Below are 25,437 nucleotides of genomic sequence, written 5' to 3'. Positions count from 1 at the left end.
GCAACCCACTAATTTCGCCGAGCGTGTTGACCACGCTCCCGGAGGACCACCCGCTGGGAACCCGCAGGCCTGCTAAATTCGGGCCCATGGTACCAGGTGGTAAATTTTTGACTTTACTGCCTAGACAGAGCGTAGAAAGGAAAATGTGGCTTGGAGGACTGCACGGAAGTAACAGAACACACCTAAGTTTCCTTCTATTGATATAAATGCAAGGAAAATCAAGTGGGTTCTGTAAAGAGGCATGTGATCCTCCCAGCCAGATTTTCCTTTCTATACTTCACCTAGGTGATGCTTAACGCTCAGGCAGTAAAGAGGAAAACTTATCACCACAGGTGCTTTCAATATTCAAGTGCCCATTTTTCATGTGTGAGCCCTTATACTGAGTGTTGGCCGACTGTACCACAGTGGGGATCATCACACTCAAAACCCAATCCTCTCTCAATGTCAAAATGCATGTACGATTCAGCAGGGTGACTGGAAAGCATTTAAGAACAGGAATCCTAGATGTTTTTTTTTCTTTCCTAGCACAGGGACATTTAGATGAATATCAGCACTCCTATTACTGCTCTGGCTTGAAATCAACTAACTCAGCACGAGTGGATCAAACGGAGGACCTTTATAACTAAACCAACTTTAATGTCTTGCTTTAAATAAGGATTGGCTACCATAACATTATTCTGATTTAAGTATCTATGGATAATAGTTTACGTATACTTCAATGCACTAACTCTTTTCCTTTTTTTGCTGTTGTAAAGGATGCAATGCTGGTAATTTTGAAGAGTCTTGTGCCTTCATGTCTATTTAATATCATTGGATTTGGCTCCACTTTTCGGACCTTGTTCCCAGCTAGCAGGTCTTACAACGAAGTAAGTAATCATTTTCTGCGGTTTATCATTAATCCCATAAACATGAAGTCAACAGTTGATATGCAACACATTTAAAATAACGTAGAATGTACCTTCACGTTGTTTAGAACTGGTTTAAATTAACTTTCAACGCCCCTTAAAAGCATTTTGCTGAATATCTAGAATAACAGCTACCTGAAAATGATTGCAATAATTGGGATTGGGAAAAACTTTGTCATTTAATAGGTGATGCTTCTCTTACATCCATCCCCCCAACATGGTTTTTCTCAATCACAACTGTTGTTGTTTTTTTTCTATTTTATCAGTGGTCATTATCCTTCTGAACCTTTCTCTCTTGCTCCACTTATGCTCTAAATATACTGCCTTGCATGTTGTTTGTGTCCTTGCATCCTGAATCAAGATTCATTGCATTGTCTCCTATTCTTTCCCATGATTTAAAAATGGTAGAACTCCTGACCTCTCTTGGTCTTCCCTTCTTGCTCTAATCTACAGGCTTTTAAATCTCAAGACCTTTGGTGTCACCTAACTACTACCTCTCGATTTCTATCATCTTCCCTTCTACGTTTTTGAAACCTTGCTGGTGTCTTGCACAATGGACTTTGTCGCTCGTTTCCCCTGAAAGGAAACTAAAAATGACAGAACATTATAAACCAAGAGAGCAAAGATTTTTGAGTTTGTAACTTTATCATATGCCAAGATTATATTATAGCCTTGAAATCACTCCCTGGCAACTGTTCTTTCAGTTTTATTTACAGGTCTTAATCCTGTCTTTAGTCAGACTTTGTTGCAGCAACACAAGAGGCTTAATGATTATGCCATCATTATTGAAAGTTCCTCGAGAAATAACCTGAAGCTGATTATTGGGAAATTGTATCCCTAGTTATGAACAACAAACTGAATATTTGATGTTCTATCATGAAATACAATAAAATGGGAAATTATATATACACGGCATTTAAGCCTTACCATGTTGTGAGTGAGCCCTCTTGCTTGGGTGCAGGCGGGCTGTGGAAGCCCTCAATGGATTTACTTATCTGGTGGAGGCCCTTCCAAGTTTAGCAAGTTTCAAAAATTGACGGGACAAGATTGATCCTCAGACTTAGGGCTTTCAATTGGTTGGAAAAACAAACTTTGAAGCCAGTTCATAGCCAATTAGAGACCAGTTTTATTTGGTAGCTGCTCTCATTTCCAAAATGGATGGGGGAGCCAAGTGGAAGAAAAAGTGAGTGAGTAGAAGGGTCTTAAAGTTAGTTTCATAAAGAGAAAAAATGGTTAGAATAGATTAGGTTAGTTTAGACAGAAAAACAAATTAAAGTCACAAGAGTAAAACAAGGAGGAGGACAACATGGGGAAGAAGGGAGAAGAATGAGAAAAAAAGGAAAGACAGTGAGCAAAAGTGGTGTTTATTTTTTATTTGCCATTAAAATTATATTTTAATAGTTTATTTCTGTTGTACAAGGTTACTATTACAGCTATAAAGTTATACTTGTTATTTGAATAATTTAATTACTGCAATATTAATATTTGTTTCAGTTTCATAGTATGCAAGCTGAAAACTGGCTAGCCCAGGGAGACTGCCATTTCCTTGGACCTACCAGTAAACTAAGGGTTAAACCTAAACAAAAATAGAAAATGTAATGTTTAGCTTACTCAAAGAAAAATGTAAATGGTCAATGCTCTATAATATGTAAACTGATATTCAGGATATGTAAAATAATGTGGAGGATGTTGAAGACAAGTATGCTCTGTGTTAGAATAACTGCTTCCCTCATACATGTGAACATGTATACACAGTCAAACTGAAACAGCTTTAACGGGTCAATTGCTGTCTTTTCCTTCCGGATGTTTCTATGTTTCTGCCTCTCTCGCTCTGTTATTTTTTAATTGGCATCTCCACATCATCTGTTTTTTTAGTTCTGGCCGTTTGTATATTCGGTGGCCCTGTAGGTAACACCTGTCTGTCTGAACACTTTGGTTGCCTTGGCAACGGGCAGTTGAAAAGACTATCTGTAATCACCAGGCATTGTTCTGTGATTTATAAATGCGATAGGTTCGAGGATTTCATTTCCACATTCAGCTGAGGAAGGAGGAAGCCTCCGAAAGCTTGTGGATTTTAAAATAAAACTGTTGGACTATAACTTGGTGTTGTAAAATTGTTTACAATACTGAAACAGAGTAAGGCTTTTGGATGGAAATTATGTTTATTGTAATTAAGTGTTAAGTTGAGAAGTTAAAGGGATGTCATTCAATTCCTTTTGAAATTGATTTTTTTTAAGGAATCAAATTTGGTTTAACTGCTGAATGTAAAGAAAGATGTAAAGATGTTTTATTCATAACACTAAATGTATTGGTGTACAGATATCAGCTGGAAATACAAAAACCCCACAAAGAACTGATTTCATTTCTCTCATTCCTGGTTCTTCATTCTGATTTTTATTGCGAGCTTTTATCAATTCTCCTCCACATCTGAGACGGCCAGCCTCTATATATCCTGTCTCCCTGGGCGAATGGGGCAACCTCAATGATTGATCGCAACAACTGCTGACAACCTTACCCTGATAGGGGGTAGACTTATTGGACAAACCAGCCATATCAGTTTTCCTTTATCCTCCCTTCTGGAAAGCTCACGGCTGCCTGGCAGAAAGCTAATGATATTCATCTTCACTGCGACAAGCAGTCATGAGACTCAAAGCCATGACCATGGGAAGTGAGTGGAATACCGCTTATGCTAACTGTCCACCCACGCACCTCAAGATCAAAGACCTTATCGCAAATTCCAATTAAGCCTTATTAGTCCTGCACACTGGCCAGCCTGCATTATTCCAAATTATTTTCATTGATTTGATGCTTGAAGTTGCTTTACTTTGTAGCCATGGAAATAATGGCTGATAATAAAAACTCTTTAGGCTTGAATCAGATATTTGAGAGTAAATAAAAGATAATTGGAAAATGGTAAAACATGCACAGATCAGTCCTAATTGCAATTTTTAAAAAATATAAATCTTTGCAGGATACACTGGCTGTAGCCTGTGACTATATCAGGAAAATCAGAGCAGACATGGGCGGAACAAACATCCTATCGCCTTTGAGTTGGATCTTCCGACAGGCAGTTCACAGAGGTCATCCTCGGCTGCTGTTTCTTCTGACTGACGGCTCCGTCAGTAACACAGGGAAAGTGATAGAACTTGTCCGCAACCATGCACGATCGAGCAGGTACTGCACAAAGATTTTCTCGTTCCGTTGGCCTTGAATTAAAAATACCCAATGGTGTAAAATGTTATCTCTATTTTTGTTTGAATGTTGCAAATTTGTGATTTTTTTAAATTTTAGTTCTATTCATCCTGCTAAGTGAAAACGGAGGCAATGTTTTTATTTTTAAAAGGTTTTCACTGAAAGAATTTACATAGAGTTTACATAGAAGTTTACAGCACGGAAACAGGCCATTCGGCCCAACTGGTCTGTGCTGGTGTTTATGCTTCACATGAGCTCCTCCCACCCTACTTCATCTAACTCTATCAATATATCCTTCTATTCCTTTCTCCCTCATGCGTTTATCTAGCTTCGTAGTCAAAATTAAGTTTAGCCTATGCAAACCAGAACAATAATGGGAAAAACCTGGTACATCAACAATTATTAACAGAGATGACACTGATTACAAAACAGCTACAATGGGAACACTTATATGTGATATGGGGCTTGAGTCTCCTCTGTTCAGTTTTGGGCACCAACCCTCAGAAAAAATATATTGACCTTGGAGGGGGTGCAGTAATTCACCAGAATGATACCAGGGCTTAAAGGGTTAATTTGTGAGGACATGTTGCATAAACCTGGTTCGTATTCCCTTGAGTTTGGAAGGTTGAGGAGTGATCTAATCTTCTCGTTTTATATAAACATGGCATTTACTTTGAGCCCATCCAATGTCACATAGATGCAATCAGTAACCCCCACTACCCTGGGAATCTTGTGAATCTGAAAAAGTTGATTGCCTTCTCAGACATTTGTTTGGAAGCACTGTCGAGTTGTATAAACTGAACTGCCCTGGTAAAGAGGGCATTTTGTGACATGCCTTATAAAGAAGTGTACAGCAAATTGGCTGATCTGGCAAAAGTCCCCTGTGGCTCCCTGGAATAAGGCTGTGGTGTAAAAGTTGAGAGCTGTGGTCACTTTCTCTGCCACGGTTAGAGCTGCCCGTGCTGTGGACCTTGTTTGCAGATTTGGCTGCAGCAACGAGCAGAGCTCTTCCAAAGATTCATGACTGAAGCACAGCCTTCTGAAACAGAGCTTCTAGGGAAAGGTCTCAAATAGTGTGTCTAGGTCAGTACATCTAGGATGGGGTGTTGCTGGGATGGTCTGGCTCTTCTCTGGTGCTGACTGATTAATGTGGCTTCCCTTACAATCCCCTGCTGCTCCTCTTCCTCCAGCATGTATATCATGTAATGTGGGTTTCCCATTGAAAAGCCCATTTTGCAGCCTTCAGATAGTAGCTCAGTTTTTCTCTTTAAATATAGTGCTTTCCAAGGGTAACGCAGAATTTAGGTGAAGGATTCCTGTATACAACAGTGAATGATTTTCCCCCAGTACCTGCCGTGAATCCCAGATATGCCAAATGTCTCCACAAGCAATCTCAGTTCAGCAGTATCCCTTTAACCAAATACTTCACCTCAATGACACATATTCTCAAGGGTGGATGAGAAGGTGGAAGCCACTAAATTTAGGATGGGTGACATCATCCTCTCTGAACACCGGCATTTGCATGCGGCTGCCATTGGGAGGGTGGGCACTTCTTCAGCGTGCTCTGAAACTGGATGGAACTTATGCTGGAGTGCATCCAGAGCAGAGAATCGGCATACATTGGATCCGACTCAAGTTTTGGTCCAGCATAGGAGTAATTACAGACTTATGACCTCTCCCAACCCAAGAATTTTCCCCACCCAATCATAATAGCACTGAAGCGGTCCTAATGTCATATTAGCTCAGATAGGCTAACTCAGTACAGACTGGGAATCTCCATGGGCACCATGGCTCAGTTCTGCACTAGAATTGGCTGCACATTTACCCATGGAACCACTAGAGGAATTGAGTCTATGGTTTAACTGCTGCATGGATTTTTTTTGTAGTTCTTAATAATGTGATATTTGCTTTGAAGCTTGGATCACAAAGTGTCAGGATTATTACTACACAGCTTCCATTCGTGTTGCTTCATGCACAAAATCAATAGGTTATGTATAATATGCAGAATGTACATATATCGTCTAGACAAATCCAAATAAACTCATGTCTTGGGGAAATACTAACACAAATCAGGTGTTGAACTATCTATTATGTACAATAACTGAGAGATCAGTCAGATCTGGAACTCAATTATCTTTGGTGCTATAGTTTTCTCCTTAACGTGTTTATAACGATAAGCTATTGCATAAAGACTAAGAGCCAAGTTCCCTGTGTTAGTTCAAAGAATCAGCTTTTTATTTTTCTGCCTGATAACTTTGTTCTTTCTGTAAACTGTTCTATATTGTTTATATTCTTTTTCGCTAATTATAAAAATGTTGTTGGATTCAATGTAAAGGGTATAGGAAAATTAATGCTTCATATCACAATTTTCTTAATAAGACAAAGAAGCATTTAAAATGCCAAGAACATAAATATGTTTATTTATATATACATATAAAAAGCACTTTAGGGCAATTTATTCTACATGCTCAGCTTCCATTTTTGCCAAACCCTTTATCTACAGCCTTAGCTAGAATCTAAAGCAGCAGGGTCCCATGAACAGCACTGATGGCCAGACTATAGGGTCTTACTGGAAGGGTGGAGCTAAGATGGGCTGAACGGCCTTCCTCATCCGTATTTATTTTGTGATTTTGTGAGGACATATTGTAGGAGCCAAAATCTTGCATTCATTGGCAGTGTTACCCTTGGCTCAGTGGCAGCACTCTCGCCCCTGAGTCAGAAGGTTGTGGGTTCAAGTCCTACTCCAGACACTTGAGCACAAAAACTAGGCTGATATTTCAGTGCTGCACTGTCAGAGGTGCTGTCATTCAGATGAGATGTTAAACTGAGGCCCCATCTGTCCTCTGGGATTAGAGGACTTTAAGGTTATGAAAGGGTTTGATAGGATAGAAGTAGAGAAGATGTCTCCACTTGTGGGGGACACCAGAACTAGGGGCCATAAATATAAGATAGTCACTAATAAAGCCAATAGGGAACTCAGGAGAAACTTCTTTACTCAGAGAGTGGTTAGAATGTGGAACTTGCTACCATATGGAGTAGTTGAGGTGAATAGCATAGATGCATTTAAGGGGAAGCTAAATAAACACATGAAGGAGAAAGAAATAGAAGGATATGTTGATGGGGTTAGATGAAGAAGAGTGGGAGGAGGCTCGTGTGGAGCATAAACACCGGCACAGACCAGTTGGGCCGAATGGCCTGTTTCTGTGCTGTACATTGTAAGTAATTCTATTTAAAACACTGTGCTACCCTATATCAGTGGGTCATCTTACCTAACTTAAACAGAATAGCTCCCCTAACTCTGACCCTGACATAAACAAATCTATTACTGTTCTTAATCAATATCCACATTTTTCAACAGCAGTCATTGGTTAGCGATTAGTAGTGGGAGCATTGGCTTATATCTCCCCCTTCCTATCTAAGAAGTTCTGAGGCCATTTTTTTGTGTCCTACACCAACACAGGTGCATTCAGCTACCTCAGCACAGACTGAGGATTGAACTTGGGACCTTTCTGGTCTGTATGGCTCAGCTCAACACTGTTCAGTGAATTTTTCGTTGGAGGAGCTCTCGTTCAGTTGTTTTTAAGGGAGTATTTAGGCAGCACTGCAGCTGAAACAGATTGGCTTGCCCAGGAGGTATTGCTTACTTCAGGAATTACAGCTGCCCCAGTATTGTTTTTTTTAAATAAATAACAAATTTTAATATCAGATGCAGACATTTATCAGCACATTCACAATACAGTCAAAACATGATTTGATCATAACATTATTGCATCACAAATCGCTTCATGTCATCTCCATCTCCTTGTTCATCCTGAACTCCACTCTCCTTTCTTCCTATAATCCACAGGTTTTTAAAACCTGAACCTTGCATCACAAGATCCCTACTTTCTGATTGATTTAGCATTAATTTTCATCTATTCAGCCAGTTTCAATGACACTCTAATGCCAGGGATTTTAGATTTGATGCGTTTTGGTGTTAGATTCAGCCACTGTGTATTTGACAAAATCACTGCATTATTCCTTTCAGTGGCTGTGTGCAATAAAATGGGGCAGTCACCTTTCTATAAAACGTATCTTTCAGTACAAGCACCATCATGATAATTGAAGCAATCATGCTAGTTGCTGATCTCACCTAGAATCTTTGAGGGGCAGGGAGGGGAGGAGTACTTTTTACTTCTCTGCCGATCAGGCTCACTGTGGAGAAAAGGTTGAGCTGGGACATGATCCAGGATGATATAGGCGTTAGCTTGTTTCCTGCCTCAGAGTGAGAACATAGGACTAGAGCACGCAGCTTTAAAACTAACAAGCCTTGAGTAAGAGTAGAGGATAGAAGTCATTTTTATTGCATAGAGGATATATGGAATGGATTCCCAGCTAAAAACAATTGAGATTGAGACATTTTTCTGTTTGTCCATTGTAGAAAGAAAATTGAGCATAAAACAAGACCATTACTTTTACTGATGTATTTTTTGTTTTAAATCAACAGAGGAAAATGTGCCCTTAACTCCTTGAATAGGAATTGGATAAATACCTGGTTGGGAATGGGATTGGTGATTACAGGAGGAGGAATAGAGTCAGAGGATCGAATACACTATGGGTCAGAATGGTATCTGTACTGCTTGAGACAGAGGAGGCAAGAAAGGAATGTTTATCTGGAGGACAGAAGACCAGGGATGACCATTGGTAATGTGAGGATCGATGAGTATTCTAGATTTTATGTAGTCATCTTTGGAAATTAGGAATTATTTATGCAGCACTTTCCTTCTATAAGAGTAACTGATTATCTATAATCTACCCTGAGATTGACTTATCCCACCCTTAAGTGGGTGGAGTAGAATGAATGGCAGAGTAGATTGTAGATATTCAGTTACTCATATAGGAACATAGTTCCCATATTGTCGGGAGTGGGGATAGGTTGGAGCCACTTAAGGAGGCTGGCTGAGATTGAATAGAGGCGAGATGGATAAATATAGTGGAATTTTGCTAGATTTAAGAATCAGGGAGTATTTTTGCAGAATTCTCCCTCAGGAGACGAAATTGGATTCCACGATTGGCCAACACTGCACACAGACCATGCTTGTGAACAATCTCATTACATTGCTCCTGATCTGAGGATATAATTGAATTCATAATTTGCTGTTTAACTCCCTGTGTAACAGAGACCAGTTTCAGAGGAATGTTTAAGCACACCGAGAGTCGTTAAATAGATGTTGTAACTAGAAAGGCAAATAAGTTGTAAGAACGAACTGTGATGTTGAAAAACTAGTCTGCAAACTTTTAAAAATAATAATTTTATATTGATTTGATATTAAATGTATGTGAACTTTTCACTGCAAAGAATAGATTGTTTTATAGCAACGTAAAGCATTTTAATTTTGCCCTTGGGAAGGTTCCATTATGACACGATACTTGGAGACACTAGACCTATCGTTACTGTTCCATTTTGATTTCTGTCGGAGTAGGAAAAATGAGTGGAAGAAAATGGTTGCAGTGTATTTTCTTATAGCACTGCTGGAAGTTTTTTGCAAACAACACTCATGCTGACCTTTCACCACAGGTGCTATAGTTTTGGAATTGGACAGAATGCTTGCAGAAGACTGGTGCTGGGATTAGCCTCTGTTTCTAAAGGAACAGCAGAATTTCTTGCTGAAGGTGAAAGGTTACAACCAAAGGTACACAATAGCTATTTTAAAGAGATTTACTGAGAATGATCTAGCTGTGATTTAATGTCAGTAGGTTAAACATGTTTGGTAAATAAGAACCTGAACATCTGAAGATTCAGCTGAATCAAATTCCGATCTGACAAACTTAAATTTGAATTTTAGAAAAAATGAGTACTAACAACAAATTTAGGTCACTAAACTACACTCAAATTAAGAAACAAGAGATTTCTTTAACTTTAAAAAAACACGGACTGGAGTAAATGTCAAACTCAAGAGTTCTGGTTGTTTACCTGATTATCTGTTTTTAATCTGCCTTGAGGTCCAGCAGCATAAAAGCTCACTGGAATTGTCTGGTGGTTAAATCGGTATCTCTTTCTGGCCCGACTTTAGCAGCAGAGCTGAAATGGGTATGACACGGAGCTTCTGCACCTCCAAGAGCAGAGATACAAATTAAAATTGAGTGACAAAGGGAATAATCATCCAATTTTCTGTTTGGTAGATGGTAAAGTCCCTGAAGAAAGCAATGGCACCTGTTCTCAGTGATATCACAATCGAATGGTTCTTTCCTGCAACAACTGAGGTACTCCTTTCCCCAGTGGGACCAAGTTACTTGTTCCCTGGGGACAGACTAATTGGTTACTGTATTGTGTGCGACACTTCAAGGTATCACTCTAACCTCAAATCGGTAAGTATGACCTTGCAATTGTCACTATACTTACCTGTTATTATGTTATTTATTGTGCCAGCCTTGCACTGGCCAGGTTAGATTTACAGTGCACAATAGACACTGGTTTCCTCTGATACTTAGGGCTCCATTGTGTATGCTAAACTGCATATGAGCTATGTCATACACTGGGCTTCCTGGTTTCTTCCAACAATGCATGTGGCAAATATAACCCATCCGAGCACACATTAAATCTACTTACTGGTGCAAGTGTTGATCCGAAGGACTGGACTTGAAGTGGTGGGTGAGTGTAGGTTGGTCTCATGATGTTGTGACTTCATGGTGGATTCTGTGGTGTTGTGCTGGTTCTTACCATTAGACTGCAGCCAGGAGATTGCCTCCTTCTATGGATCTCCATGGATTGGTAGGAAATTAAGGTGATCTGTCCTACGATTTTTGCACCGTATTCATGCCATTACAGGCATACATTCATTGTGAAAACTGTAACAAAGCTAGAGCATAAGAGAAAGTATCTCTACCTCAGAGGGCTGTGGATGCTGAGGCATTGGGCTCAATTTTGAAATGGTGGTGGGATGGCAGCGGGGGGGGGGGGCGGATGTGAAGGTGTGTGTGGCAAACCCAAATAAAAAAAACTTACCTTTTCCGACACTATCGTGATGTAATTGATGGTGATTAAAGTTGATTCTGGGTTTCGCACCCTGATTGAAAGGCTGGCTGCCGACAGGTGCTGCAACACCGAGGGTGGGAGGGGGGGGGGAGAGAAAGTGAGAGAACGAGACGTCATCCGGCACTGGAACAGAGAAGATCGGGGTGGTGGGTGGGGGAAGGGAAGATCGGAGGGGAGAGGGGGAGATCGGAGAGGGACATCGATGGGGGGAGAGGGCAAGATCAGAGAGGGATTTCAGAGGTGGAGAGGGGGAGATCGGAATGGGAGACATCAGGGACTGAGAGGGACATCGGAGAGGGAGAAATTGGGGGGAGAGGGGGACATCGGAGAGGGAGACGTCGGACTTCGGAGCAGGGTGGAAAGGTAGGTTAATTTTGTTTTTTAACTTTGTGCATTGGTTTTTGATTTAAGTTATTTCGTTTATTTTTGCCTGATCTGGCCCTTCATGCCTGGTTTCACCAGGTGTGAATCAGAAGCCGTGGGAAAGCTGCCCAGGTAAGTTTAAAATTGTTTTAACTCTTTACTACGTCAGAAATAAAGTACCTTAAGTACCTCAATGAGGCACATTTGGATCTTTAACTATCATCTCGCCGGCTTTAATTGCAGGCGGGACTTCCGCATTCGTGAGGCGCGCAAGCACACAGGCGCGTCTGTGGGGAGCCCGGAAGTCGGCGGGTTGGGGCCGGCTTCCTCACCCGCTCAGAATTTCCCCAATTTTCGCAGCCCTCCGCCCCCAACCCACCCGCAATTTCCTTTGAAAATCGGGGCCATTGAGTACATTCAAGGCTGAGATCGATAGATTTTTGGACTCTAGGGGAATCAAGGGATATGGAGATCGGGCGGGAAAATGGAGTAGATGCCAAAGATCAGCCGTGATCGTATTGAATGGCGGAGCAGGCTCTAGGGGCCATATGGCCTACTCCTGCTCCTATTTCTTATGTATTTTGCATTGATGCAAAGCAGTTTCCACTTTGCGTTGACAGTCAGCTTACTGCGAGCATTAAGATTTAACCAGCATTCCGATATGCAGAGCTGGCAGAGCTAAGTTACACTGCCAGCTCTCAGTAGGTACCGGTATCAGACTGGTGTTGGTAGAATAACTGTGTCCTTGGAAACTTAGATGAGATGAGTAGAAACATTTGAATGTAATAGATTCACAACAGAAGGAGAGGTACCAGTGGTATTTGCTGACTGCATAGACCTTAGGTCACCCAGGAAATAACCAGCAGCCTGTTTTGGAGTATAGAACCAATGCCTAAGGATATCACTCTGTGTACTCAAGGTCATTTCTGCTGTTGAAGAGATGGCAGTGTGTCAATAGCTGTTGCTGTCAATATTAATTCAATTTAATCTTGGGCTCACTTAAATTGGCTTCTGCAAAAAGGAAAATAGGATGCTTGTTTACAAAAGAACCAGACTCTGCCTGGTGACTCATTAGTCAATTTAAATAGAGCTGGGAACTGAGCTACATTCAGTGTAGCTGTACTGTTGTAATATGAAATCAATCTTCTGATCTTGAAATCTTGTTTATATTGCCTTTTTGGGAGAAAGCTAAATTAAATTGTGAACATATATCAACACGACAAGAATTCTTTCTCTTCACTGAAGAAAGCTTGGCTTTAAAACCCAATACAGTCACTCTTGAATTTAACATTGCTTACTTAAAAACAAAATCCCCAATTCCCCCCCACCCCGTTTCTCCCCTCATCTCCTGATGTCTCTGATTCACGCTGGTGTCCAGTTCTCTGGGACCATGCCCAAGTGACCGGTCTTAACGTGCGAGCCTTGACTATTTGCTTGTGGAGGGTATGACTGCTTAGTCCAAGTCCGTACTCACTGATGATTATATACACACACACACGCACTCTTTTCAGCAAGGATTATTGAAGGCAATCAGGAACAGGAATCTTTGCCGATCTTTTCCTTTTCGTGAGCCAGGGATCCTGGGGCTGATTGTAGTGTCTCCACTGCCACCTGACTGAGATGTGCTAATCCAGTGGAAACTCAGAATCTAACCTGGTACCATCCTGTCAATACATCAGGCAGCACACTCACTTACTAATCCATAGAGGGAGCTAGCACTACTTAATTATTTAGAGAGTTTAAAACCATTAAATAATTTATGGAGACTGTCAAACTGTTCAGGCAAGTTTCATTAGTACTTTAATTGTGGAGGTTGTTAGAATCATGTTAAAAATTCATAAACCACTTGTTTATATATTGGTATCACTAAAAACATGTTGCTGAATCATGCAATTTGCATTTTAGATTTAAGAAATGAAAAATATGCAAACATTGTATTAACCTGATGTACATACTATGTAGGACTTTTAAGCAAATTGAGCTGCTCACTTTACTCCTACTCATGCCAAAGTGTTTCCATTCATTATTTTTGAATTAGACCATAAGACCATAAGAGATAGGAGCAGGAGTAGACCATTCGGCCCCTCGAGCAATTGGGCTTTGGATTTGGCTCCAATGGGTCCAGAATTAGGATCTTTTGAAGCAGCAAAATATAAAACTCCAGGAAAACGTGCAGGCTGCAGTAACAGTAATGCTGGGATCATGCCTGCCACCATTAGTGCTGTACCTGCCAGAGTTTGTGGGGTTAGTGGGAGGGTACCTCACTTGCATGGGGCATGAGAGGAGACACACCACCCACAGGCACATCTTTGGTGCCTGCCTGCCCCATGCTACTGAAATTTCTGCCTGCTGCCTGTCCCGAAATTCAGGGGTTTTGACTGCTTCCCTCGCCTGGATCGGCCCCCTCCTGGGAGAACCCACTTTGATCCTCTTGGATGCCGGTATGTCTCAGCTGATTGGACGTATCAGCGTCCAGTGTTATGCTGGACACTTTATGAGCTAGGGAAATGGGAACTCTCGGCTCAGGGAGTCCCCCACCAACGCTGCCCACTCCACATGTGACCGTGTAAGGGGTGGGCAGAGGCTTCGCCCCTTATAAGGCCGAGTGGGAATTCTCAACTAAGTTTGGGACCCGGTATATCCAGGTCCCAGTCTTTTTTTGAGTTGTTCTGCTGGACTCCCAGCAGAAATTGCAGCCATGTGATGTTTCTATGGGTTTCTAAGTGAAATTTCTGTTTAAGAATAAAGAGGATTTTTACCAACTTTAAGGATGGTGGGAAAGTACAGGACTGAAAAAGACTGGAGTCCATCTGCCTAGTTCCAGAAACTAAAATCCTTCTATCACCCACTCCCTCAAATATCTATCGTATACACTGTGTGCCTGCCCGGGCAGTCCATTCCACTCATTCACCAACCTCTGCATAAAGTAGTTAAGTCCAAACCTTTCTTCTATGCTTGAGGCAATGTCCCCTGATTCTAAAATATGTGGCAATCTTGAACATATTAGAAACAGAAAAATGCCATCATGCCCAACAACACCTTCCCTTCTTGATTGATCTCAATCCTGATTACTCACCTCCTCTTCATATCCTCAATTCATTTTCTCTTCGGAAACATACCTAGTCGTCTCTTAAACTTGTTTATATCAATTTGGCTGAGTTGTAATACTTTCATCTCTGGATTAGAAGTTGTAGGTTCAAGCCTCACACCGCGATATAAGATTATAATCTACTTCATACTCCAGGGCGGTCCTGAGAGAGTGCTGCATTGTTGGAAGTGCTGTCCTTTGGATCTGAAATTAAACCAAAGTTCCATCTGCTGATTTAGGTGGATGTTAAAAATCATATGACACTTTCCAAAGAAGAGCAGGGAATTCTCTCGATGTCCTGACCAATACTCTTCAGTCAAACAATACCAACAAAAAGAAATAGATTAATGGAATGTTAATTTAATTTCCGTTTATGGGATGCTGCTGGCATAAAATGGCTGCTGTGTTTGCTGACATAACCACAGATATTGCACTTCAAAAATAATTCATTATCTGAAGTGCTTTGAGATACTTTGACATGGCAAGGTGTGGGATTAATGGAGTGTTATTATGTAATTATTTATATTGTCTCTTTTTGTGGTCTTCCCTGCTAATAAAATACTTCAGATGGGGTCTGACCAAAGCTTTGTAAAGCACCAATACAATCTTTTTAATTTTGTACAGGAGAGTGTAATTAGAACGTGACAAATTTAACATAGGCAGTTTCCATTATACATAGGAATTTATAACAGAAATACCAACATTTTACATCTGCGCACCCTAGTCCATTTATCTCCTGCTTTCTAACCCCACTTCTGAAGATTACATTTGACTCTCCTTGTGCAATGCCATGGGTGATCGACTAGTATTATAAATGAGTACAGGCTTCTCTTCCACTCACACAGCTTGTTGTACTCTCAAATATCAACTTCAAATTCCTTAGTATAAAGAACATGCTTACAGAGGCCATGCAGCACCAGATGGGAGAGAATTGCCATCCTTTGCACTAATTTGTTCAAGGATTAGGGTTTCTCCATTGTGAAGGTTTTCATTCATTGATCATTGAGAAATGTAGGCGAAAGACCAAAGCAGGAGAGCACCAAGGTTGAATAGAGAAGTAAATAAATACTCTTTAAAGTATATAAATAAATTCTGGTTCAACAAACAATGGCAGGGCAGGTGGTGTGTCATATATGCAGCATGTGGGAGTTGGTGGAGAGCAGCATGATCCCAGGCAACCACATCTGCAGTAAGTGTCTGCAGCTCGAGGAACTTCAGCTCAGAGTTGTTCAGCTGGAGTCTGAGTTGCAGACATTGCGATGCATCAGGGAGGGGGAGAGTTACCTGGACACTTTGATCCAAGGGGCAGTCACACCCCTTAGATTAGGTAGTAGCTTAGATTTGTTCAGTGTTCAGGGAGAGGAGAGTGTGACTGCGAGTCAGGCAGGTATGGGGACCCAGGATCTAGTGATGAAGGAGCCTCAGCCCTTGACCTTGTCCAACAGGTATGAGATACTTACTATCTGTATGGATGGGAGCAAAGACTGCAGGAAGGATGGGCAAACTGACCACGACACTATGGTACAGGGAGCCATTCAAGTGGGGGGAGTAAAAAGGACTGTGGTAGTGGTAGGGGATAGTACAGTCAGGGGGATAGACACTGTTCTCTGCAGCTGCGACCAAGAGTCCCGAAGACCGTGTTGCCTGCCCAGTGCCAGGGTTAAGGACATCTCCTCGCGGCTGGAAAAGAACTTGGAGCATGAGGGGGAGGATCCAGTTGTTGTGGTCCACGTAGGAACCAACGACATAGGTAGAACTAAGAATGATGTTTTGCTGAGACAGTTTGAGGAGCTAGGGTCTAAATTAATAAGCAGAAACTCAAAGGTAATAATCTCTGGATTACTATCTGAGCCACGTGCAAATTGGCATAGGGACAAACAGATCAGAGAGTTAAATGCATGGCTCAAAGAGTGGTGTGGGAGGAAGGGGTTTCAATTCATGGGGCACTGGTACCAGTACTGGGGAAAGAGGGAGCTGTTCCGACAGGACGGGCTCCACTTAAACCAGGCTGGGACCAGCGTTCTGGCGAATCGAATAACTAGGGCTGTAGATACGGCTTTAAACTAAAAAGGTGGTGGGGGGGGGGGGGGGGAGATCAGGTGAGGGGAAATTTAGAAATCTAATGAGCAAAGTTAAGAGAATAGAACAGTGTAGTGATTTGGGTAAAGATAAGCAGAGTGTGGCAGGAAGGGACCGAGAGTTTAGCCAATAATAATGCAACAACAAGTAAGGTCAAAGCAGGAAAAAATGGTAAAAAGTCAAAATTAAAGGCTCTTTATCTGAATGCACAGAGCATTCGTAACAAGATAGATGAATTAATTGCACAAATAGAGATAAATGGTTGCAGAGACATGGTTGCAAAATGACCACGATTGGCCAGGGCACATGACATTTAGAAAAGACAGGCAGAATGGAAAAGGAAGGGCTGTAGCCCTAGTAATAAAGGGTGACGTAAGGAGAGTCGTGAGAAAGGATGTTGGCTCGGAAGATCAGGAAGTAGAATCAATATGGGTGGAAAGTAGGAATAACAAATGGCAGAAAACACTGGTGGGAGTAGTTAATAGGCCCACTAATAGTAGCAATACCATTGGACAGCATATTAATCATGGAATAATGGGAGCTTGTAACAAAGGAAATGCAGTCATCATGGGGGACTTTAATCTGCATATTGACTGGGCAAATCAAATTGGCAAAGGTAGTTTGGAAGATGAGTTCATGGAATGTATTTGAGATGGTTTCCTAGAGCAATACGGCATGGAACCAACCAGGGAACAGACTATTTTAGATCTTATAATATGTAATGAGACAGTAAAATAAACTCTGGGGAAGAGTGATCATAATATGATGAAATTTCACATTAAGTTTGAAAGTAACGTACTTAAGTCAGAAACTAGAGTCTTAAACTTAAATAAAGCCAATTACATAGGTATGAGGGGTGAGTTGTCAAAGATAGATTGAGAAATTAAATTAAAAGGTTTGACATTTGAAAAGCAATGGCAAACTTTTAAAGAAATAATTCAATATTCTCAACATGTATACATTCTATTGAGAAATAAAAACTCCATGGGAAAAGTGATCCACCCGTGGCTAACTAAAGAAATTAAAGAGAGTATTAGATTGAAAGAAGAGGCCTATAATGTTGCCAAGAAGAGTAATAAGCCTGGGGACTGGGAGAGTTTTAGAAACCAACAAAGGACGACCAAAAAATTGATAAAATAGAATGTGAAAGTAAACTAGCAAGAAATATAAAAACGGATTGTAAGAGCTTCTACAAGTATGTAAAAAGGAAGAGAGTAGCAAAAGTAAACATTGATCCCTTAGAGGCTGAGACAGGAGAAATTATAATGGGGAATCAGGAAATGGCAGGTGTGTTAAACAAATATTTTGTATCTGTCTTCACAGTAGAAGATACAAAAAGCATACCAAAAATAGTGAGGAACCAAGGGGTAAATGAGAGTGAGGAACTTAAAACAATTAATATCACGAGAGAAAAAGTACTAGACAAACTAATGGGACTAAAAGCTGACAAATCCCATGGACCCGATGGCCTACATCCTAGGGTTCTAAAAGAGGTAGCTGCAGAGATAGTGGATGCATTGGTTATGATCTACCAAAATTCTGTGGACTTTAGAATGGTCCCAGGGGACTAGAAGGTAGCAAATGTTGCCCTGCTATTCAAGAAGGGAGGGAGAGAGAAAACAGGGAACTACAGGCCAGTTAGCCTGACATCGGTCATCGAGAAAATGCTGGAATCCATTATTAAGGAAGTGGTAACAGGGCACTTAGAAAATCATAATATGATTAGGCAGAGTCAACATGGTTTCATGATAGGGAAATTATGTTTGACAAATTTATTAGAGTTTTTTGAGGATGTAACTAGCAGGGTAGATAAAGGGAAATCTGTGGATGGAGTATATTTGGATTTTCAAAAGGCATCCGATAAGGTGCCACATAAAAGGAAAAGGCTCATGGGGTTGGGGGTAATGTATTAGCATGGATAGAGGATTGGTTAAAGGACAGAAAACAGAGAGTAGGGATAAACGGGTCCTTCTCAGATTGGCAGGCTGTAACAAGTGGGGTGCCGCAAGGATCGGTGCTTGGGCCTCAGCTATTTACAATCTATATTAATGACTTAGATAACGGGACCGAGTGTAATACATCCAAATTTGCTGATGATACAAAGCTCGGTGGGAAAGTAAGCTGTGAGGAGGACACAAAGAGTCTGCAAAGGGATATAATCAGGTTAAGTGTGTGGGCAAGAAGGTGGCAAATGGAGTATAATGTGGGGAAATGTGAGGTTGTTCACTTTGGTAGGAAGAATAGAAAAACAGAATTTTTTAAAATGGTGAGAAACTATTAAATGTTGGTGTTGAGAGAGACTTGGGTGTCCTCGTACGAGAAACACAAAGTTTGTATGCAGGTACAGCAGGCAATTAGGAAAGCAAGTGGCATATTGGCCTTTATTGCAAAGGGGTTGGAGTACAAGAGTAAGGAAGTCTCACTACAGTTGTATAGGGCTTTAGTGAGACCTCACCTGGAGTACTGCGTACAGTTTTAGTCTCCTTATCTAAGGAAGCATATACTTGCCTTGGAGGCGGTGCAACAAAGGTTCACTAGATTAATTCCTGGGATGAGAGGGTTGTCTTATGAAGAGAGGTTGAGTAGAATGGGCCTATACTCTCTGGAGTTTAGAAGAATGAAACATATAAGATTATGAGGGGGCTTGACAGGGTTGATGCTGAGAGATTGTTTCCCCTGGCTAGCGAGTCTAGAACTAGGGGTCTTGGTCGCAGGATAAGGGGACGGCCATTCAAGACTGAGACGAGGGGGAATTTCTTCATGCAGAGGGTTGTGAATCTTTGGAATTCTCTACCCCAGAGGACTGTGGATGCTGAGTCATTGGATATATTCAAGGCTGAGATTGATAGATTTTTGGTCTCTAGGGGAATCAAGGGATAAGGGGATTGGGCGGGAAAGTGGAGTTGAGGTCAAAGATCAGCCATGATCTGATTGAATGGCAGAGCAGGCACCAGGGGCCGTATGGCCTACTCCTGCTCCTATTTATGTTCGTAAAGATGAGGACACAAATCAAGAAGTAATGTTTGGCTGATGCCGATTTGTAGGTTTTAGAAGGACGACAGGAGGAGGTAATGCACTCGACAGCATGCAAGCCCTGGGACAGAATCAATCATAGCATGTTTGCCATACCAATCAGTAGACATTTAGGAACATAGGAACAAGAGTAGGCCATTCAGCCCCTTGAGCCTGTTCTGCCATTTAGTTAGATCATGGCTGATCTTTATCTTAACTCCATCTACCTGCCTTGGTTCCGTAACCCTTAATTCCCTCGCCTAACAAATTTAATATGCAGTGGATGATCAGCTTTAAGGGGGGTGGGGGAAGGTGTCTAGAATTCAGTGGTGTAAATACATTTGGAGAAGAAATGCTTGCTTAAAGGAGGAAGACATGTAGTGTCACTGTTTTGTCTGTGGACATTGATTTGTATTCTTTCTGTGTTTACTGCCTTCAGTAAAAATGCTTATCTTTCTGAGACACTGGTATGAGCTCTGTTACCTTGCGTAAGAGATTTTCTATCCAATTTAATTGGAACATGGCATTTTGCAGATGTTGTGGGCAGTAACAGATTAAACTGCTTGCCAGACAGTCAGGAAAGAGAGAAAGGGAGCAACAAAGGAAGACAAACAACATTTGTGTTCGCAGATGCCGTTGTAAGGTCAATGCTTCATGAATGTTGTCTTATTCGATTTATTCACAATATCATGGCAAGAAGTAACAGTGATTTCCAAAAATCAATGGTGAAGCAGGATTAAGGGTAGCCACAAGAATGAGACACTGGAGCTGCATTTATATGACAACACTGCCACAGATCAGATGGACCAGATGCAATCTTTTACATTCTCGTGTTCTTTTAATAATAAACATTTCTGAATAAATGAAAATTGTTGCAAGAATAAGATAACAAATTGTTCAAAAATACAGGAATAATAGGAGTCTGGACGTTTCTGCTGCAACAGTTATGAAGTTTTAGAAAATTTAACATCTCATCCAATGGACAGCATGCTACAGTGATACATCAGTCTCTCAGTACTGTACTGAAATGTTAAATTAGATTATATGCTGAGGTCCTGGAATGGGTCTTGAACCCATGACCCTCTGTCTCGGAGGCAAGAGTGATTCCAACTGAAGTAGCCTGTGTACACCATCCCCTTTTTATATTTAGGAACATAGGAACAGGAGCATTTAGCCCCTCGAGCCTGTTCCGTCATTCAATAAGATCATGGCTGATCTGTGACCTAACTCCATATACCCGCCGTAGCCTCATATCCTGTAATACCTTTGGTTAACAAAAATCTACCAATCTCAGATTTAAAATTAACAATTGAGCTCGCATCGACTGCCATTTGCGGAAGAGAGTTCCAAACTTCTACCACCCTTTGTGTGTAGAAGTGTTTCCTAACTTCACTCCTGAAATTCCTGGCTCTAATTTTTAGGCTACGTCCCCTAGTCCTAGACTTCCCAACCAGCGGAAATAGTTTCTCTCTATCTACCCTATCAGTTCCCCTTAATATCTTGAAAACTTTGATCAAATCACCCCATAATCTTCTAAATTCCAGGGAATACAACCCTAGTTTGTGTAATCGCTCCTCATAATTTAACCCTTCGAGTCCAGGTATCATTTTAGTAAATCTGCACTCCCTCCAAGGCCAATATATCCTTCCCAAGGTGCGGTGCCCAGAACTGAACACAGTACTCCAGGTGTGGTCTAACCAGGGCTTTGTATAGCTGTAGCATAACTTCTACCCCCTTGTATTCTAGTCCTTTAGATATAAAGGTCAACATCCCATTAGCCTTTTTGATTATTTTCTGTACCTGTCCATAAATTTTAATGATCTATGTACATGGACCCCTAAGACTCTTTGGACCTCCACTGTTTTGAGCTTTTCACCATTTAGAAAGTACTCTGATCTACCCTTTTTAGGTCCAAAGTGGATGAGCTCACACTTGCCTACGTTGATTTAAATTTCTAAGTTGTCCTATGGGATTTCCCAATGACACTTATCCTACTTCATGATGTGGAGATGCCGGTGATGGACTGGGGTTGACAATTGTAAACAATTTTACAACACCAAGTTATAGTCCAGCAATTTTATTTTAAATTCACAAGCTTTCGGAGATTTTCTCAGTCAAACATTTGCCTGAGGAAGGAGAAAATCTCCGAAAGCTTGTGAATTTAAAATAAAATTGCTGGACTATAACTTGGTGTTGTAAAATTGTTTACAATTATCCTACTTCAGTTAGTAGAGTGGAATGGAATGGTTGGTTCTGTGCCTCAACGATGCAACATTGGTCCTGTCATTAACCCTCCTCTGCCTTGCACAATAGTCCATCTTGTAGTTTGGCTGAAAGCTGGTGAAACTTGGCTAGTAAAGACAAACAAGTTTGAAAGTCAGTCAAAACTAAGGTTTGAACTTGTAAGCCACTTGTTACTAGTTACTCCAGCGCTGGAGCTACAAACACAACTGCTGATTTGATATATTTTTGTGCGGTAGCTTACCTCTGATTCAGTGTTTATATTTCTTGATTTGATTAAGGACAAACAGCGTAGGTTCAGCATGATGTGGTCTCAGGAATCCAACAGTTCAGTGTTTTACCATTCCCAAGAAGAGGAGTCTGTTAGGATGAATTCAGATAACTTGAGAAACTGCAGAGATTCTGTAGTGGACTCTGCAAAGGAACTGCCTCAGGAAGTGAGCTGTATTAATGGACACCATGAAAAGGAAGGTAAGGTGTCTGGGGTTGGGGCTTTTCATTTTTGGGGTTTATTTTTTTAAAAGGGACATGCCGGCCAGAAATTCCTAGCATTAACAGCATCCAGCATAATGCCAAACTACCACATTTTTTTTCCAATGGTAGTCTTTTTGAAGTTTAGACAATGTAATCTTTATGTAAAAGGACAATTTAAAATTTCTAAACTAGAATTGTAAAAATTATAGAAGACTTTTACTCTGCTGCCCTGTTGGATACTGCTGAGTAGACATGTTGATAATAGCATGGTCTGTCCCAGTAGAAACCACCAAATTGGGGAATTCCTACATGGTAGATTTACTTTTACTGAGGATTAAACCATTGATGCTTCCCCTGATGGGTCAGTTGGCAATTGCATTGTCCAGTATAAAATTCAGCCATACAGACCAGGAAGACCCCAGTTTGATCCCTGGTTTGTGCTGAGTTAGCCGATCTCAACCAGGCTAGTGATTAGGACAATACAATGGCCTTCAAAACCTCTGAGCTAGGGACGGAAAAAAGAACAGCCAAGGTTCTTGCTCCTACTTGCTATGCAGTAATGCCTACTGGAAATTGTGTATGTGTGGCTGTCAGGTGAGGACTGGATCAGGCTCTGCCATAATGCCTTCTGTAGTGAAATAGCCTTCCAGCACCATTGTCTAGACTCAGGCATAAATAGGTACCTATGTGAGATGCCAGAGAGAGGCCAGTGTCCCTGAAACCATAGACGACCATTTTTCTCTAATTCTCCTTCTCTAATTTTCTTCCTCTTTGTTCAAAGTTGAAGATTTATGCTGAGACATAGTACCACTGTGGCACTACCTTGCATCTCACTCAAATGGCCACTCTTCCTGTATATTCTTTGACTTCAGGACTGCAGACTATTTAACTGTGGTGGGCATCACAGTCAAGTTGGATCCTGTCTACTCAGCAGTAGCTAACTGAGGATTATGAGTCTACCATGATTTTTGCAACAATTTTAATTTAGAAATTTTATATAACGATTACATATACATGTACTGTCCAGTATGGGTCACTGGATAGTGATCAGGAATGGAAAATTGGAGTGACTCTAGCTTGGTGCGGGGCATGGGAGGGAAAGGGAAGCTCTGATATTTGTTATAATCTTCACCTGAATACATACATTGACTGGGTTGTAACTGTTAATATATATATATTGTTTACATGGGATTTTTTTTGAATCATTGCTTTGCAATGTACTATCCTGGCTTGCCACTATCCATTTTCTAACAGGAGTTTTTCACCTCCTTTATTCTTAAGTTAAATTTATGGACTAGCTACAAACATCAGTGCTATTTAGATTTGGGCCAGAGTTAACAAATGGTTAGTTGTGGCGTAGAATTCAGTTTGGTTAATTTATTCCTGAACAATATCCTTGGAATATTTACAATTTTGAAAGATGCAATAATTACCAAGAAGGAATTAGAAAGATAGGATGAAGTCTTGTGTTTTACAATTTGTTAACTCAATATAAATCGTATTTAAAATACATTTCAAGGTATTGAGTCAAAAACGTCTCCCAGAAGAAGAGCGTACAGCACCAATCACATTGCCGAACAGTACGCCTCTAAGAGAGCATTCACCTCCAGTGATCCATCTTCAGCATTCAATAAAAACCCTCTGCGAAGAGCAAGGGCTCAACAGCTTGCTGGTCAGAATAGCCCAGAAAGCGTCTCTCCTTGGCAGGGAGAGTTTCAGGCGAGTGACATTTACCTGGAAAGTAGACACCCATTATCAAAGTCATAACTTTGGAAAATTAATTGTGAAATAATTTTAGCACAACTTAAAATATGCGTTTTCAGTTTAAAGGTAAAATGTAAGGTTATAATTAGTGATAAAATAAATTAATATTTAGGACGGCATGGACTGATCAGAGAAAGTCAACGTGGATTTGTGATGGGTGGATCATGTATTCCTAACCTGATAGACATTTTGAGAGAATGAGGAGAAGTAGAGACAGGGGAGATGTAGGAGCTGGTCAGAATATCCCAGAAAGCATTTGATAAAGTGCTCCATAAGAAGCTGGCTGAGAAAATTAGGGCCGATGGCATAAAATGAAAATGTTAGTATGGACAGAGATGGCTGAGAAGCAGACAGCAAAGGTTCGTAGTAAATGGATTTTTCTCAGTCCGGCAGATTCAGTGCCTAGTGGGACATCCGAGGGCTTAGTATTGGGACCACTTCTGTTCTGCAACGTAGACATAAAGGGGTTCATATCAAAGTTTGCTAATGATACCAAATTGGGAGGAATAGCAAACCCATTCCCATTAGCAGTCCTCAACTCACTTGGTCCTGAAAGGTGTCAGCTTAAACCCCAATGACAGCTCATACAGTCCTAATATCAGAACAAGCATCATTGATGCCAGCCTACGAAGCCATGATACCAGGTAACGAGCTTGTCTACTGATGGTATTTGTCTGCCCCTATCTCCGGTGGGAAAAATCACAATGGTTTGTAGTTATTTGAGACTGCCTCTGTGCTGTCAGACTGCATGTCCAACAACAAGAACCACAAATGTCCCAAGGTGCTTGACAGGAGTGTTATCAAACAAAATTTGACACCGAGCCACATAAGGAGATATTGGGACAGGTGACCAAAAGCTTGGTCAAAGAGGCAGGTTTGAAAGAGCCTCTTAAAGGAGGAGAGAGAGGCAGAGAGGTTTAGGGAGGGAATTCCAGCGCTTAGAGCCTAGGCAGCCGAAGGCAAGGCCGCCAATGGTGGAGCGATGAAAATCAGGGGTGCGCAAGAGGCCAGAATTGCAGGAGCCCATAGAGTCTTGCATCATAAGTTCCTCCAGTTCAACATCGGGAAGACCAAAGCCTTCGTCTTTGGCTCCGATTCTCTTGCCATTGACTCCATCCCCCTCTCCAAACACTGTCTCAGGTTAGACCAATTATCTATCTTGATATCCTGTCTGATCCTGAGCAAAGTTTAAGATCTCATATCTTTTTCATCACAAAGACTGCTTACTTCCATCAATGCAACATTGCCTGCCTTTGTTCTTAACGCAATCCCTTCAATTCTAAAACTGTTAATACATGGCTATA

General features: G+C 41.1%; 1 protein-coding gene across 1 annotated transcript in view; it reads left to right on the top strand.

The window, feature by feature from the left end:
• vwa5b1 (von Willebrand factor A domain containing 5B1) overlaps positions 1-25,437 on the top strand; it is a 141,599-nt gene that overhangs the window by 52,424 nt on the left and 63,738 nt on the right. The window contains exons 8-13 of the mRNA XM_067970091.1: positions 756-866; positions 3,877-4,079; positions 9,655-9,769; positions 10,260-10,445; positions 22,177-22,366; positions 23,889-24,088. Coding sequence (XP_067826192.1) covers positions 756-866; positions 3,877-4,079; positions 9,655-9,769; positions 10,260-10,445; positions 22,177-22,366; positions 23,889-24,088 — 1,005 coding nt within the window. The remainder of the gene's footprint in view (positions 1-755; positions 867-3,876; positions 4,080-9,654; positions 9,770-10,259; positions 10,446-22,176; positions 22,367-23,888; positions 24,089-25,437) is intronic.

The sequence above is a fragment of the Heptranchias perlo genome, chromosome 32 (assembly GCF_035084215.1).
Source record: "Heptranchias perlo isolate sHepPer1 chromosome 32, sHepPer1.hap1, whole genome shotgun sequence".
NCBI classification, from domain to species: domain Eukaryota; kingdom Metazoa; phylum Chordata; class Chondrichthyes; order Hexanchiformes; family Hexanchidae; genus Heptranchias; species Heptranchias perlo.
The sequence above is the reverse complement of the archived record's forward strand: the minus strand, read 5'-3'. Positions and strand labels throughout refer to the sequence as shown.